This window comes from Cetorhinus maximus, chromosome 24 (genome assembly GCF_964194155.1).
Source record: "Cetorhinus maximus chromosome 24, sCetMax3.hap1.1, whole genome shotgun sequence".
NCBI lineage: Eukaryota > Metazoa > Chordata > Chondrichthyes > Lamniformes > Cetorhinidae > Cetorhinus > Cetorhinus maximus.
In genome coordinates, this window is record NC_135902.1 from 38486402 (window position 1) to 38503827 (window position 17426).

At 40.1% G+C, this 17426-nt stretch overlaps 1 protein-coding gene across 2 annotated transcripts; it reads right to left on the reverse strand.

Annotated features, from left to right (window-relative positions):
- Positions 1 to 1893: 1893 nt before the first annotated feature.
- cbx4 (chromobox homolog 4 (Pc class homolog, Drosophila)) lies at positions 1894 to 8603 on the reverse strand. 2 transcript variants are annotated; one of them, XM_078571035.1, is made up of 5 exons: positions 7972 to 8603; positions 7818 to 7861; positions 7421 to 7486; positions 4878 to 4944; positions 1894 to 3879 (listed from the first exon to the last, which is right to left on the reverse strand). In XM_078571035.1, exons 1-5 carry the CDS (start codon positions 8038 to 8040, stop codon positions 2500 to 2502), a joined length of 1626 nt encoding a protein of 541 aa, XP_078427161.1. In that variant the 5' UTR covers positions 8041 to 8603; the 3' UTR covers positions 1894 to 2499. The 2 variants fall into 2 exon arrangements, with proteins under 2 accessions (XP_078427161.1, XP_078427162.1); XM_078571036.1 differs by lacking the exons at positions 4878 to 4944; positions 7421 to 7486; positions 7818 to 7861; positions 7972 to 8603 and adding an exon at positions 4099 to 4811.
- Positions 8604 to 17426: the final 8823 nt, after the last annotated feature.

Here is a 17426-nt window from a genome sequence, read left to right on the forward strand (position 1 = left end):
CACAACATGATTTGGCGTGCCTTTATCAAATATGTGTTTGATTTTCCAAAGGAGCGTCGATGATGGTAGGAGATTTCTATTGTGTTGATAATGCCATTCGAGTTGTCGTCTTCTTGGACTGCAGAGACCCCACCATCAACTCTAAGCAGTCGAATATATGGATCACTTCCATGTTCCCATTAGCTTTCAATTATCTGAAGCTGCTAAGATTGGGGGGGTCTCCGTGTTCAGGTTTATGATCTCTCGAGCAATGGAGTACTAACATGAAAACAGCCCTTTGCAAATCTCCCGACGCACAACATTCAAACAGAATAAACCAGGAAATAAGATGTGCACGCGTATATAGGATTGTGGTGCCTGTGGAGTCAGGCTGCCAGGTTTAGTAGCCACACGTTGGTCCCCAGGCTCTGCTGTGTTGAGTGTGTCTTGCCTATTCTCTGTACTTCTTCAGTTTAAATTAGTTTTGGTTGACAATACCATTTGTCTTGTTCAGTATATGGAAACCCAGCACCATATCTCCACACCAAACCACTGAGGAACCCACGTAAGAATTTTCCATTTGTCTGATACAGAATGTTCACTCTCTCCCCCCTAAAGAACACATCTAATGAGAGAAGATGGCGACACAGGTCGGCAACAGCCAGACCTAGGAACTTCCAAGCGTGTGTAGAGGCATTTCTGGAGTATAAATGGCTAAAATCGAGCAAGTCACCGCCACAAAACGCTGGTACGATCCCCGCTGCTCGTCCAAGATAAGGCCAGCTTACAGCTAACTGGGGGCGAAGTGCTAAGAATGCCAAGCTTACTGCTGCATAGGCCAAGAATAAAGCACACTGTTTGGACAGTCAGTAACAGCACTTTGGAAGACTCCAAAACCTATTGAATTGCCAAGTCTGCCAGAGGTTATCTACTGATTGCAGCCTCCCATCAGGCGTATCATCTCGGGACCAACTTGACAACAAATAACTCGCTTAATTCCCCCTCCCTTTTAGGTCATCTGACCAAATTCGGTTCCTCCTCTTGGGCTTCCAAACGTATCTGAACTGTGCAAGTTTAGACAGCAGTTCACAGTGTACTCAATAACACCTTACCTCAAACCACAAACATTTTGTACTACAGCTGCGCCAGCATTTCATTTACTAATGCCAGAAAATAAAAACATAATGTCCTATTTTTGAGGCTGCGCTTGAATTTACTCTTTTACCATTGCTGGCCCTAAGACATTGCCACAATCACAGGTAGCCACTTACCTAGCTCCTATCTGTAGCACTGACCTAAATGGGAATACGCCTCTTGAAATGCCAAAAGTAAAATTGCAAAACCAAAAATCTTCTGTTCTTGGGTTTGTATTTATAATGCAACCTGGGGATTATTGTGGTATTTTGTTTTAAAGATAGTTTCCCGATCTGTTGGATAAACGGCGGACTTGTTCAGGATTAAGACAGCCATGTATTTCTAATAATTGCATTTTCAGATAAATACCCTCATAGGTCCGCCGAGGATAACAGTCACTTTGATGGCATACTCTGAGAAGAAGCATTCCTGGACCAGAGGCCTGGAGGGCAGTGATACTTTGATGTAGTTATTTCACTCCGAGTCACAGGATGTTGCCTTCTTGACTATTTTAATCTGCACAGTTTGTCAATGTGACACATATCAAACTGTGGTTTCCAAGAAATGACGCCAGCTGGTAACCACAGCTACACGCAGTATGACTTACTTTAATAAAAATGTTACTTTAAAATATCTGCAGCAAGATTTCAAAGGAAGCTCTAGAGTTTCATCATTTCATTCACTCAGAAATAGTACCAGAGTCCTTCGAGAGAGTAGCTTCACGATGACACTACAAAGACTTTTACATTGCGCGGCACAAATTAATAATATGACTCAGTCTCGTTTCATAGAATTTCTATTCACTGTTCAGCTGGTAATAAGAAACGCCAGATCAAAAATGGCGTCCCGGAGATACAAAACAGAATATCAACATTCTTCCATTATCTTATTGACTGTCGCCCTACTGCAACAGCGGATCTGGTGTTTTAAAGGCGTTTTCACATATTTACATTCAAGCACAAAAAAAATACATTTCTATCATAGCAGCACAAGCTCGCCAGCTTCGGAAATATCAAACAGACAGGAAATACAAAGAATCTGCACATTTAAATAGCACACATATTATCACAAATATTCATGATATCTGACATTGGATTAAAAATTGAAACAATGTATCAAACATCCAATAATGTGGTTTTATTATTTAAGATTTTGCTTTTAAAAAATTAAAAATCCAGGTTTAAGGAAGCAGTTTCTTCGGTGCGCTTTACTGCTGGTCTGTCCAGTTTTACTCCAGACACATATTCACTTCTACAATAATGTGTCCGAGTATAAATAAAATTGCATACATCTGAACTGTTCAATGTAAAGAATGGAGATTTGGGTTAAAGAGTGCATTCACTCTAAGCATTTCTGCACGGTTTCTAAATCCGCCCGAAGTTTCCTTCACACCGTCACATATTCCTTAAATGTAACCGTGAGGCAGTTCGCTGTGACATCTGTGATTATCAGATTTCCGAGGTAAGGTTTGAGACCAGTCCATGGATATTGCTGCTCTCCCCTCGCCCGTCCGTCCTTCTCCTCCACCTCCGTCTGCTGTGCCGTCGCCTTCTGGGGCTCTGACCTGGACTTTACACAGCTCAGATCGATTGGCTGCTCGGGATTTGAGTCCAAAGTACCATCCATTCCCTCATTCCGATAAGTATCGATCGCCTGCAGCTCAATTAAGTCACCCTGCTCCAGCTGGACCGCGCTTCCCGGGACACTGATGCTCCTGCACGTCGTTGGCTTTTTGGCCTCTTTCTCCACGATGGGTTCTGACAGGTAGCGTTTCCTGGATTTGGGGAGTTTGGAGTATAAGCCATCCCTTCTGGAGACCTCCGAATCACAAGCCCATCGCATTGGAGCTGACTGTTCACACTGCTCCCGCGCCCAGGGACGCTGCTCCTTCTGAGTCCTCGTCTCTCTCCCACTTGCTGTCCCGTCACTTTCTTTGCCGGCGACCTCCCCGTTCGTGTTTTCATTTTGCGCTGCAGCTACCGCCTCTTTGACCACCAAAGTCCTAAGATAGCCATTCTTCTCGGCCTCTGCCTCTTTGTTTACATTACAAGTCTTGGCAGCCTCTTGCCATCCATTAGCAATATTGTTATCCTCCACCTTTCCTACCCTTTCCTCCGTTTTGCCGTGCCCATTTTTAACTATCCATAGCTCACGATCTCCAGCCTTGCTTGCCACTGACTCATTCCCTCCATCCCCGTTCTTACTGTGTTTGTCCTTCGCCGACTGGATCCCATTATCCATGTATTTGCTCATGACGATTACAATCCTGCCATTCTTGTTTTTATTTTTTACTATTTTCATTCTGCCATTCATGCCATCGTTTTTCACACTTTCCTTGGCTAGTTCTGGCCCGCTCCCGGATCTCGGATCCATGTCCTTGACTTCAGGCTTCTCCGTGCCTACGGCGTGGGCATGACTTCCATTCTTCATAAAACTGTGCAGCGTTTCGTGTTCCTGAATGGTTTGATGTTGCTCATGGCTTGCTTCAGTTTCGCTCCCGTGGGAGTCGGCCTGTTGATTCGGGTACATGATGTCCGGTTGATAATGGTGGTGCTTTTTGCTGTTAAGTTGGTAGTAATGTTTAGTAGCTTGATGCTGGCGTTGCTCCTCAGTGTTACAGGGTTTGTACTGATGAAGCTTTTTACTGTTCAGTTGATATTGGCGTTTGATGGGCTGCTGCTGAGTATCGTTCTTGGACCGTTCTTCTTCCACATAAGTATCCTGCAGCTCCGTAGGAACATTTGAGCGTCGAGCAAAAGCTGGTAGCTGCAAAATTGAGAATAAATAGATTAGTGTTATTTGGGTTTCAAATCCTGTTAAGTAACCTGTAATCAATTAATTATAAGGCAAGGCGACAATTTAAATCTGCAGAGCAGCTCTTCATTTATCCAGTGGCCAATGAAATATGAGCTTTGCCTCTACGTCACCTCTGCTGCAGGGCCCAAGCGGCGCAGGTTTCCATTTTCACCTTTTTATTTGTCCCACCTGGTAGATTCCATTCCCAGCTTCTAGGACAGGCAAGATCGATTCCATTGTCAATGTGCCTTATATATCTAGGAGGAACCCATGTGGTGAGTCAACCATAGGTTTCTTCTTGGTTGTTGTTTCAAAGCGCCCGGCCTCCACTAGATCCCAACAGTCCTTATTATTCTATTCATTTGTGAGCACCTGACATTCTGTAGTAACGTCAGCTTGGATTTAGTATCCCTGAAGAAGTATACAGCTTTTGGTTAGTTACTGCCAATGTTGCTTTGGATGCTCACTATTCATCAATGAATCCATACAAAATGAACTAGTGCCTGGTTGTTTTGGATGGATTTCATGATATTTAGAGATTGCATATTGCAAATTTGGAACAATTAAAGATTTGAGATTCTATTGAACTGTACCTGGCAGGATGTAATCTACTATACTTTTCATTTGAATAGCTAAACATGTCTTGTATTATTTTCAAAACAATATTCTCATAAAGAGAAAATAAATCTAAATAATTTTATACTCAAATTTGCATCAGTTTTCCTTGATCTATTTATGCCTTTCAGCAACATGCTCCCTTGTACTTTAGGGTCTGTGTGAACATTACTTTATAATATTACACTGACATTTACACAATTGCCTGCTCTAAGTAGATATACAGTTTGGCTGAGAATATATTTGTGAAACTGAATTCAACTTGATTACATGCAGCCAGATAGTATGCAATAGATGCTCCAATCTGGTTCCTATTTAACACAAACAAATAATCATTAGACAGATGATATTACCTGAACCAGAAGGTGTTTGGGCTTGGGTCCTCGCTTACGATAGCCCATTGACTGCTCTTGTCTTTCCCTTCAGTCATATGTAAAACAAGGTTAGCATTATAGTCACTTGTAATAATGAAATTACTGATCATTTTAAGAAATGTTTTCTATTCCCCACTCCCATAATGACCTGCAATCTTTGGTATGTAACCTGTAACACCCTAATATGATAAAAAGTATTAATTTAAAGTCACTAAGTGCTCTAAAAATTGTAATTAAATGTTTACATTTGCATTGCCAACTGAGTGATTAGATTGTCACATACCACTGCAATGATAAGGTGTCGCAGAGTAAAGTTTTCCATTTTATTTTTGGTTGGGGGGGGGGGAGGAGGAGGAATATAATAAATATCCTTATTTAAAAGGATAAGTTTTAATTGACTTAAAATTTATATCCAGTCTTCTTTATTAAAGTAATTTATATGAAACTTAAACTGTCTACATATAGGCTATAACAATATTAATGCTTTATAAACCTTTAGTGAGATGGCATTCTCAGTGAACATTGCTTTTCAGTGGCCAAATCTGGGTCTGAAAAGAATGCCTGTGTGATCTAACAAGCCCACATATGCAGATTAGCCTTTCTTGTTCCTATATTTGTGCAGGTTGGAAAACCACCGCTTTTCATTTTATGCTCATGTTCCAGTTTGTTATCTGTTTTTCTGTACTAATTTTCAAATTTTGCATACATAAGTGGAATATTAATTCTAAATCCCCCTAAAGTACATGGAAGTACATTCTGACAGTTCACTTGATGTCCAATTTAATGTTCAAGCTACTTAGAGCGACAGAGCAACACAGCAATGAGCAGTCAAAATGTGAGCAAATGAACCCCAAAAGTAAGAGCCATTTAATAATTCCCAGCAGTTTGCTAATACTTGTTGTTTTGTTGTAAAGTAGCAAAAAAAAAGTACCTAATATGAACTATGAGCCAAGGGAACAGCTCACGCCTTCTCTCTTTGGCTCCCTTGTATAGCTCACAAATATTTTTGTGGCATTTCAAACTAGTCTTTTGCCATGGTGTTAATTGAATTTAAGTAAGTATGCAATTAAACCATTGAACATGCATCATTATTTTTGATAATTGATTTTTCTGCATATGGTGACAATGCTTTGTATTAAATCGGTGTGAAATTGCACTGTTGAATTAAGTGAAATCAGACCATTGCATTCTCACCACTATAAAAAGACCTCCAGTCCAACATATCAAGCACAGGTGATACTCTGGCAATTATTACACTGAAAAAGTGCACTTATTATTAAAGTTGCTTTTTACACAAAGTATGGGGATTTTACTGGGGTTATATGTTCACTGGTGTGCTCCTGCAACTCACTCAAAATATGCAGAAGTTATTGGTTAGCTGATTTTGGATAATTGCAACTGACTTGTAACTAGCAGCAGGTAGAAAGGGGATACTGCAGTTTCAATCGCTGGGCCTCTCCGTGTCTTGCTGTGTCTCTTTAATTAAATTTAAACGAAGATAATGCAGTCACCTTCGCCTATATGCAAATATATAAACGCCTTTTAAAAATAACGTGTTACTGACTTCGTAACTTGTCCAATTATCCCTGTTTCACGAAGGTCTAGTTATAAGCAACTTTTTGTTCCTCCCACCCTGTTTCACGCTGCGTGGTTCCACTATATTTATTCACATGATTGCATGCAGCTATGGCAACCCCGTGAGCTACTCACCAGTCAGATCGATTATCGCGTAACTAATTAAAAGGGATACGTGACCCAGCGTGTCCTTTCCATTTTTTTTCAGCTTGCAGCGCTAGGTACGACGAGCGTTGCCCCTTTAAAATGATACTTGCGCATCAGCAGGTGCATCGGGGAGCAGAAGTGTGGAGAGGCCATTAGAAACAGGAACATTCTAAATGGTTAGAAGGACGTTCTGTGATCTGTCAGCCTAGAACCTCCCCACACGAGTCTCACTTCGGAGATAAATGCACCATCTAGCTACGATCTGGAACATCGCACCAGCAGTTACATCACAATTGCAGTACTGGTTTAAAGCGATTTTTTAAAAAAAAACTTTTATATCCCTGCTTTTATTCCGCCGATATGTCTTAAGTATTATCATCGTTTTTTTAAAAAAATTTTCTTGCACTAATTGAACTCCAACAATGATAGGAAACATACTCGCATTTGGAACTGTAACGCTACCAGCTGATTATTGATCCCTCTTCCCCTTCCCCTTTACAGTATGGGTATCGTAACTTGACATATTTCACTGTGGATTTGCTTTTGCTAAATCGCCAGCTGCTCAACTCTCCAGTCATTCCGACCACATCTGCACCGAAACACTGCAGTGTTCTATTCTGGTTTCATTACGAAACTGTGCAGCCCCTCTACTTTCGCGAGCTCTCATCTTTTAGTCCTGCTTATATATATAAATATATATATAGACACACTAAAACCAAAGAATGTGTGTGTGTGTGTGTGTATACAGGCTAGTGGCAGAGGTCCTCCTGCTCCCCCCTCCCCTCCCCCTTTTCCTTTACCTGTGCTGGAAAGCCAGGAGCAGCCGAGGGTCCAAGATGTTCTCCTCTGGCTCCCACGTGTTGTATCTGCAGAGAAGACATCAGCAATCCACTTAAAATCTCTTAAAACACACCAGCGGAAAATTAAAACGAACTAGTGCTGCCAATCAAGCAGTGTGCAAGGGAGGCCATTTTCACTCCATTCACACACTATCATATCTTTCTCAGTCCATTAAGACATTCCAGGACTCTCATTGGCCATTTTTTTTGTGTGTGTGTTACATTGGTTATCTACTAACAATTCACTGGTGGCATTTGTCAGGAGGGAAATTACTGGGTTCCACAAGATCCTTCCACTATGCACACACTCAGACACTGTAGTTTCCCTAAAAAAAAAACATACAAAAATGGGACTCACTTGGGAGACCATCCCCTCCATTTCACCAGGTATTCCACTCTCCCCTGTGGAGAAATAAAGACAGCGTTCGTCATTGAAAAGCAGAGACAGCACTGTTACTGATCAATAACGTGGCGGAATTAGTGGGGAGGTGAGCTGGAGCTGGTCACATTACCTTCCTGAACCGTTTTTTCTCGATGCTCTCCACGGCAAAGACGTGCTCCCCTGCTGCTGGTAACTCCATAACGATGCGAGGAGCTGGACGGACGCCGCTTGACCTTCTGCTAACTGCAGATCGCTTCGCCCGGGAGCACTCCTCCTGTGGGGAGCCTCGGCTTTTCTTCGGCTACTCTCTTTTTTTGTGAGCGGTGGTGGGGGAGGCACCTTTTCCGAGCGGGCTTTTTCTGTCCCCTTGGATCTAGACTCCGTGGTCACAGATCGCTCTCCCTCTCTCTCTCCCTCTCTCGCTCACACACACACTCTCTCTCTCTCTCTCTGCTGCAGAACCGGCAACGCATAAACGCAGCAACACAACGCTGTGGCGTCAGGAGCTGGAACTGTCAATCAGCCCAGCCCCGCCTGAGGTCGGAGAATCTAACTACAGCACCAAATACGGGCAAGACGCAGCCTTGTGTGGTAATAGCAGAAAGATAAATTATATTTTTCCAAATTAAGAAAGAGCGACATGAAAATGAAAAGCAGAAAATCGTGCTTTCCTCTTCAGCTCCCCTTTCTCTTCTGATTGCGACTGTTCTCTCGCATCTAAACAATGTAATTCCCCAGGCTCTCAGTTTTGTTCCACTGCGATGTGCAAATGTCTTTCGTGTCCTCTTCTAATTGGCTATGCATCGGGCTAGCAATGTCTTGCGTTCTTTGAGAAACCTGCTTCGTTTCTGACATGCATCAAAGCGCGTCACTATTTCATTTCATTTTACCTGCTGCCAGATAAACTAATACTGCTACAATCGCCCTTTATTGTCCGTACATTTTGCAAAATGTACCGTGAGTAACCCCACCTCCCCCCCCCCCCACCACCTCTCCTCACATTGAGCAGATATGATGCACGGTCATGGCAATATTGATGATTATAACTGTGGTATCATGTTAGTCAATGTTTCATTTGTCTCAGTGGCTTGTAATTTAGTGCTATCCACTATGGTGGAGTGTTACATGATAGAACCTTTGAAACGAGCACACAATACTCTTCCTCATTCAAGGAGCAACCATGGCTCCTCCTGGTAGGGCATTGCCAATTTCAAGCTGTAACTCTGGTAGTATTCAGTATTCAACATAGGGAAGCCTACAGGACACAATACCGGGGTAACAAGTTTTGCTTTCCTGTCTGCAGTCTTATGTTTCATCCAACATAAGTAAAATATGAGAAACATCAATCAATGTGTATCGATTGTTTTGTTTTTACAATCGCTGTACAATTAGTTACAAAAGGTAAACAGAAGCCTTGTATAGGTATTAAGTTCGAATGGTTGATTGAGGGCAACTCTTCTGATATTAACGCAACTTCCAAGATGTCCATCTCTCCGAGCGTTGATTTTCGAAACTGCAAAGCTAAAATGAAAGAAATCCATTGGCACAGATTCGAAATGGAAGGATTTCAGGCAAACCGCTTGGGAGAGGCAACCTAGTCGCTGAAAAAGCGCAGCTTATCCCATCCCCCTCCCCATTGCTCTCGACTCATATTTATCAACACTCAAAATGCGACTGACACAGAATGCCCATATTAGGATATTGGCCACGCACGAAATGTGTAACTATTGTTGAAAACCCGTATGCTTTAATGATTAAAAATACTTTCTATTGATTGCAGCACTTAATCGCAATATTTACACGCATTTAAAAGAGAACAGACAAATGGAATAACCATCCATTCTGGTGCCCACTTCTAAACCGAATAGGAAATTGTCCACGTAATGGGTGACTTGGGGGAAAAAACGGTTACTTTGTGTGACGGTGGGAAAGGTAGCCGTCACCACGATTAACACGTGGCTAATTGGCTAAGAGAAGGTTGCATCTTGTGAGTTCTATTGTAATCATCTAAAGTATATCATGTCCTTGTCTTGAAATCTTCTCCTTGACTCGACCTACTGTTTGATATTATTGGATTTCTGCATTCAGACAAACCCAGTCAACGCACCTACTCACACATGCCGTTACTGTAATAATAGCTCGTCTCCTTGTGGCGTGTTACTATTGACCCCGAGGAGGAAAATGGAGTCACCAGTCTAAAAGGTTTGCGACCAAAATATGAAGTTTGCATACAATTTTTAGAAATAGAATAAAATGGTGAACACGCAAATAATACGCACTACTAAGCAAAAATACCACAAATGGTCAACAATTCCTAGCACCAGAATAATGCAGAGGCCCAGGAATACAAAAGGTTTTGAATTAATTGTTTTTATTAATGGTAGATATGCTAGTATTTAGGTCAGTAAATGAATTATATGGTTGATACTTATTAATATATGTTTACATCTCACTGAAATATTTCTTGCTGTTATCCACCTTACACAAAGAACTGAGGACTAGTATGCTTCAGTATAATTTCAGTGTAATTTGGCTTTGTTGCATTTATTACACAATGTTCAAACTTGCTAGAGATATTGTAAACATAGTCTGACTATTCATAAATAAACGTTGACTCATTCCAAATCAGATAATCCTTCTCTTCTCATGACAATTACATGACACAGGTAAGTACTTGCTCTGGCATAAATATAATCCATATGATGTCATTTTAAATCACTGGTAATAATGAGCCAGCATTTTGGGTCCACAGCCCTGATATTAACCTATCTTTGTTCTAGGCACATATATCTTTGCATTAGAAATGAGGAAACAAAAACATTCTCCTTTCTTAACATTAATGTACATGTATTATGCTGAATGGACCATTTCTAGTTCATAAACAAGGATACAATTCAGAACTTTTATATTCAACACGGTTGATGTAGGGATATTGAGAATGAAGGTTAATCTAAAACAATAATGTGTCAGTAGGGTTGAATGTGGAACCATAACATTTGGAGTAAGCCTTTTCAGCATTGTTCTCAAGCTTAAATATGTTGGATTGAAAATGTTTTCTTATAAACTTATATTTGGCAAAGCATGTATGCATCATTTCATCTTAGTAATGTGCAGCTCCTGCGTTATTTATGGTGCTAAAATAACATGGATCCAAGGTTGCAAAACCTTCTATAGAATTGGATCAGAAGATTCCTGATCAACAGAAAATGTCACAATCCATGTGAAATATTGTAGTTCTTCTAAACTGATGCCCTGTGTTTCTATGTCTTTCTGTGATTCGCTTTCCATCAATCTTGAAGTTTCTCTTTCCTGTTAAAATCTATTAATTTTCAGATTATCTACTAAGAAGGGCATGAAATAGGATGTATAGAGCATGTCAGTTGCTTAATTTATGTAAAGTAATAATTGAGGTACTCATTTAATGACTTATAAGCAAAATAGGTGACTTAATTTTTGAATACCTGACATTCTTTGGCAATACAACAAAAAAATGGTTGCTCCCCAAGGAAATAAAGATAGAATATTCAATTTGAAGCATGTACCAACCCAACACAGTAATGTAAAAAAAAAAGAATATTTCTGCTGGACTTTATTTTAACTAGACTTTTCAACTTCATCAGCTAGCATCCACTAATTTATCAGAATTTCAACAAAGTTTTCATCATTGGCCCAGGCAATACTTATCGGTATCTTAAATACTAAAATATGTTAATTGTACCTCATACCTTGATAACATTTTTATTATTGTGTAAATTTGCTAATGATTGCAACTATGGCATGGCTTAATTCAATTTTTCCACCATCGACCATAATATTGAATTGCAATATTTAAAGTTGGACATTTCAAGAAGCATGGAAATTCTTCCTTAAATAACCACTTATTTTATTTACTTTATTTCAACAAAATAAGGATGAGCGGTTCCAATAGTTAACCGGAATTTTGACCTATGAACAATATAATGTTTCTTGGATGTATTTAAATATTCCTTCATTGTATTTATTGACCCATGAACTGATCAAAAAACAGGCTGAAAAAAATGCCATCATTCTGCTAGAAGCCATGTTGACAATGTTTTTCAAGAGAACTGACAGAGACCAGCTTTCTTTAAATCTCAATGACAAACTATTTGCCCACATTTTAAAGGGGTTTAGGGTTACTAGCAATTTCAAACACATTATAGAAGTTTTTGATCCATTTTCATTCTTTCTTCAGATTGTAAATGCCTATGCATTAAAATAAAATCATGAATTCCAAGTTCCCAGTTATGAACTCACAGATTAATTCCCACATCAATGTGTCACTCTCAAAATGACGCCCTCAAACTGGTGAAACCATAGTGACAATAGGGAAGATAATGGCATCTGGCATGACATTGCATAGCAAAGGGTTGCCACCATTATACAAACTTACCAACTGGAAAATACCAGCATCCACACTATATACAGTGGATGCTGGTATTTTCACAATGATTTTTCCTGTATGGATCCAAATTCATTCTCCAGTCAAGGAAACCTCCTGGCTCAAGTCATTGAGCAGCATATTCCTCTACCCTGTATGTTTGAGCACCAATTCATCATATAATTTACCAATTAATGGCATTTTGTCTGCATTGTAAAAAATATTCTAAGCAATGTTTTCCATGTACATAGAAGGAACAATTAAATGCTTTAAGAGATCATTTGTACTCTTATCATTATGTGATAATGCAACTATTGCCTCTGTACATGGAGAACTTGAACTGTTAAAGATAGCTTTGCAGAATGGAAATTAAGCAGTTGCCCAGTTTCAGTCATTATGATAAAACAGATGGTATGTTTTTCCATCTGCATTAGCAATGCCCTGAGGTGCAACAGCTTTGGCATGGGGTGTGCACGTTTCCTCAGGAATGTTTAAGGATCCAAATACCATTAAATTCCACATTATTTATTCTGGATGATCCACTATTGTTCACTGGTCCAAATTGTAACATTGGACAAGGATGTTTGAGGACCAGCAAATGCAAACTGTATTCCTGGAAGGCAGTAGTTCAGGTAAATTCACCATGGTGCTTCATCAGATGACAGCCCTTGTAGACTTTCAAGCCCTTATAGTGTAAAGAATTGCATTGCTTCAAGTTGCAACTCATGACTATGGATTGCCATATCTGAGGATTAAATTAATTTGAAGCAATGGGACACGTGGTTCTATATGCAATAACTAGTATTACAAAATGTCTATGCTTTTGGCTAATCTTTCTAATGAAATATATAAGATTTTTAATGGAAATTTCACAGCATTCAACTCGTCACTGACCAACGGAAGATCTACGATATTGGCCATCTTACCGCCTACCGTAAAAGAATCACACATCAAGTGCATATTCCAGTCAATTTTACCACTTTTGCACCATGTAATGAAAGATGGCAACTATTGTGTAAGTGAAAACATCAATTGTGAGCATTTTTCTGAAGTTGAAATTCTAGAGGTCTAGCTGGGAGCAAGATTTTGGATGGATGTTACATAGTGTGATTGGATCTCCGATGTTCTCATTCAAACTTCAGGACGTGGACAAATGTCCATCATTGAGCATTTAAAAAAAAAAATAGAATTTTCTGTAATGTATTCGCTGTAGAGTATCTGGAACTTCATAATCTTCCTCCCATTGTAAAGGTTCATGTGCATACATGCTTACATTCGAAGTTCAGTCGGAACTCTGTTCATCAGCTGCCCAATGTTATCCCGAAAATATTATTTTAGATAATTGTTAATACGCCTGATGGAAGTAGTAAAGGACAATATTCATGATGCTTAACCCAAAACAGTTAGAACTGATTTTTTTCAGGTGTTTAGGTCAAATTGTTACAGTTGTTTGTTGGAATGATTTATATTGGACTTGCCGTTTGTTTAGTTAGTTAGTGGGTCATTCAGCCGACAAATACCAATTCCCAAATTACAGTGAGAGAGAAAAACACCGTAATCTCGCTTAGGTGCCATAATATAACCTTCCTATCATACTTTCTTGCAGACAATACAAATGGATCAACCAATGAATGAGGGAAATGAGTTCTTGGGGAAGGGGAATCTCCGGTTCTTCTTTCCAATAAGCAGGGTTTCAGCCGCCAAGCCAATTTCAAAGCATTTAAAGTCACCATTTAAAGGGTCCATCAGTTCGATGTGAAAACCCATTCATAAACCATCATTAAAATTTCTCGACCTTAATGATGTCAGGTCGCCGAGTTAAATGGCAGTACTATTTGATAATGTACCGTAATAAGAAAAGGAGAGGTACCGATTACACATAGGGCGGGGCGCTGAGTAGAGGATGTGTAAGCACCGAGTATTGGAGTTCAAGCTGATTTGAAAACACATCAGAAAGAAGTACAATAACCTGTTGACAGAAAATAGGTGATAATCTTTGATTGAAACGTGGCTTTTTGTGGGCAAGACGTTCTTAAAAACAATCATTTTACCAATGGGGTTTTCATATCCATTTTATAACGGGGAGTCCAAAATCCGACATTATACAGGGCTACCAACCTTTGGCAACCTCTTGCGAACTATTTAATGACACTATTCAGCGTCGAAGAATTCCAGTGTAAAAAATAACGTTTTAGTAGCAATTGCTGGCCTGAGCAATCAGTGTGTCATCATATGACAAATATGGGTCATTTTACCAGTTCCAATGATGCATGAAGCTTTCCAAGATGGTAAGACACACGGCAGCGAATGTGCTGTTCCAATTGCTCGATTAATTCAACCGTTTATTCATATGAAAGTTTATGGAAAGCGAGTCATAAGGGGTTAATTTCAAGTCATTTCCAGACCTATAGAGCAGCCCTCGTTTCCACAATGGGATAAATCAACAATGTACGATTTAAAATCAAATGAATGAGGCACGTGAAGTCTCGAGTAAATCTTTCATTTGATACACTTTTATATATTTAAGTAAGTAGTCATACATAATTTCAAATGCACCGGTGTCCATATCAAAATATGGTGTCTAGGCATCAATTTTTTCACTCCCACTCCAGAAAGCTACTCCATTAGAGAACTAACAGAGAGACAGCAAAACAGCCAATATAGAAACCGCCATTTTCTGAGCACTTGTATTTCATTTGATCATTAACGGTATGTGCGTAGATGCTTTGTACGTTAACATATGCAAATTGTAACCTAGAGCCTGTCAAGAAGACGAGTTGATAATTCAGAAAAGGCAAAACATTCATGTATTTTGAATGTTCGTAATGCGGGTTTCAGTTGGAACAGATACAGTATACACCACCCCCGCCCCCCTCCCACTCGGTCAATTGACCTGCCACTCATTGATTTCTCCAGCAAAACTCCAATGCTTTCGCATAAAGGGCTGGAACAATACTTTCGTTCCAGGTTCTGTGTACGACCCAAGTCTAACAAGAGTGCTAACATTCATATTTCATTAGACCAAAGGACCATCAACCCAATAATATACTGTAAAAGATACTATCAGTTCTAAGAGGCGAGGTAGTTAGATATGGTGATAAGAAGGAGCAATCGTGGGTCTCCGCAGCTTTATTTCACTGCCCTAAGAGTAGGAAAGGAATTTCTCTCTTTTTCGTAAACTAGCCTCAGTTTTTTTTTCTCCTGGGTGAATGGGCGATTAAGTGGTGAGCCAATGATGTGATGGCTGCATCTGCAAGGGGTTGGTTTCAATTCCCAGTTCATAGCACCCTCGCCTTTGAATCAGAGGGTTGTGGGTTCATGTCCCACTCCCGGAAACCAAGAACTGTGATTGTACTCGAAAGAGTTGCAATCTGTGACTGTTGATAACTCGAAAGAGTTTCCCTATATTTTTAATAGCATTGGACTTAAATACACTAAAGATCCAATGATGCTCTTTACATTCCATACTTATGGTTGCGTGTGTTAGAATTCTTGATGGTGGTTATAGGTTCCACTGCTGTCTAGTTTTGAAAGAACCTCGAAACTGATTTTTAGTAATTGAGTTTGATGCACCGTTGCCTCCTTTAACGTGGATCGACACTCATCCGCTCGGCATCTTCAAAAGGGACTTCAAGGGGATGGAGCAGTGCAGTGGGTGAGAACGCTCCGGGACAACTGCTGGATTTGAATCCAAATGACTTGAATTTATTTTGTGTCCTGTGATTTGAGGGAACTCAGTGACTAATCTTCAGCTCGGTCCAGCTCGGTTCTCAGCCGATCACCGGTCAAAACCGTCCTCCCTGGGGTCAGTTAAGTGACCATTCACGGAAGACACGTAAGAGTGAATGGAAAGTCACAGATGGACAAGTAAATGGAAATGGTGTTTGTGTTGGACGCCTCTGCCATAGAAATCGGCTTTGCTCAGAAATCCAATTACCTAACAACACAGTACGCCATGATGATTGGAAATATCGTTTCTCTTGCATTAATCTAGCGAGGGGTACCCTTTTGTTCAAGTAAACCACTGTCATTTTATTAGCATTGAAATTGACAGGAGAGGTCTTCAATAAATCAATGAGAGATAGGTGCTATAGCAACCTACCACTAGCTCGGTTTGTTGCTTAGTTCATGGCCATGTTGCAACCAATCAATAGTGCAGCAAATTCTTCTGGAAATGCTGAAGTTTACAGACCTTAATCCTCAAATTCAGCCCTCAGTCCTTTCAGACAGGCGTGCCACCTTGATCGCCAAATATGGATCTAACAGCTTCCTGTATTTTCGACCCCCCAGTCCTCAGAGTTCACGTACGTGTTCTCTAATATTACTAACACTGTTCATACAGCGAGCCACCTGCCCTTCTCTGTGGTTCAGCGGTTTGACCTTAAAAACAAAACTCTTCTCCATTTGCAATCAACAATCATTTCCTGGCAGACAGTTACTGATACCTGAGTCTTTTGTTCCCTCGCTCTCTCGACGTGCTCCTTGTAAATCATAATCTATACGCTTGATTAATACAGTTGTTGGAAGGATGGATATTTGACATTTGTCAACAACATTAAATAGCTAAAGGACCCAAATCACACAAATAAAAATGAAAAGTGTAAATCAGAGAAAAAAGATCACTCGCATTTAACGTGTGTATGTGCATCAATGACACATCACGGGGAATAAAGTCCATGATTAGGATTTAAAAGATATTGATTACAAATCAATACATGCCCAGTTCTGATTGTAAAAATAATACATGATGCACAACACATTGGGCAATTAGGCAGAGAGATACAATGCTAATTGTCTTCAACAAATGGTTTCTGCTGTGCATTTGTTTTAATTAAAAGATTAGCGATAGACATGATTATTAAAATGTGTCTGGGAACAGACATAATATGCTCTGTGAACCATAGGTTATAACTGACAGTATTGGTTCCAATTGTCTGACAATTACTTTAAAAAAAGCATTTTGATATAAAGTTGGGGAGAGCTGGGCTCTTAGGGAGGGGAATTTCGATGAGCACAGACGCATTTTCTACTCCTTGACCTTTCCGATGTTAAGGCCCTGATGTTGAGGGTCACGCTTCATTTATATTGTTATCTTCAGAATGAGGCGAGCATGAAGAAACTCCACTCCTTGTGCACAAGGCTTATTCTTGCCAAGGTTTCCTCCACAGCACCTCCCAAACCCGTGA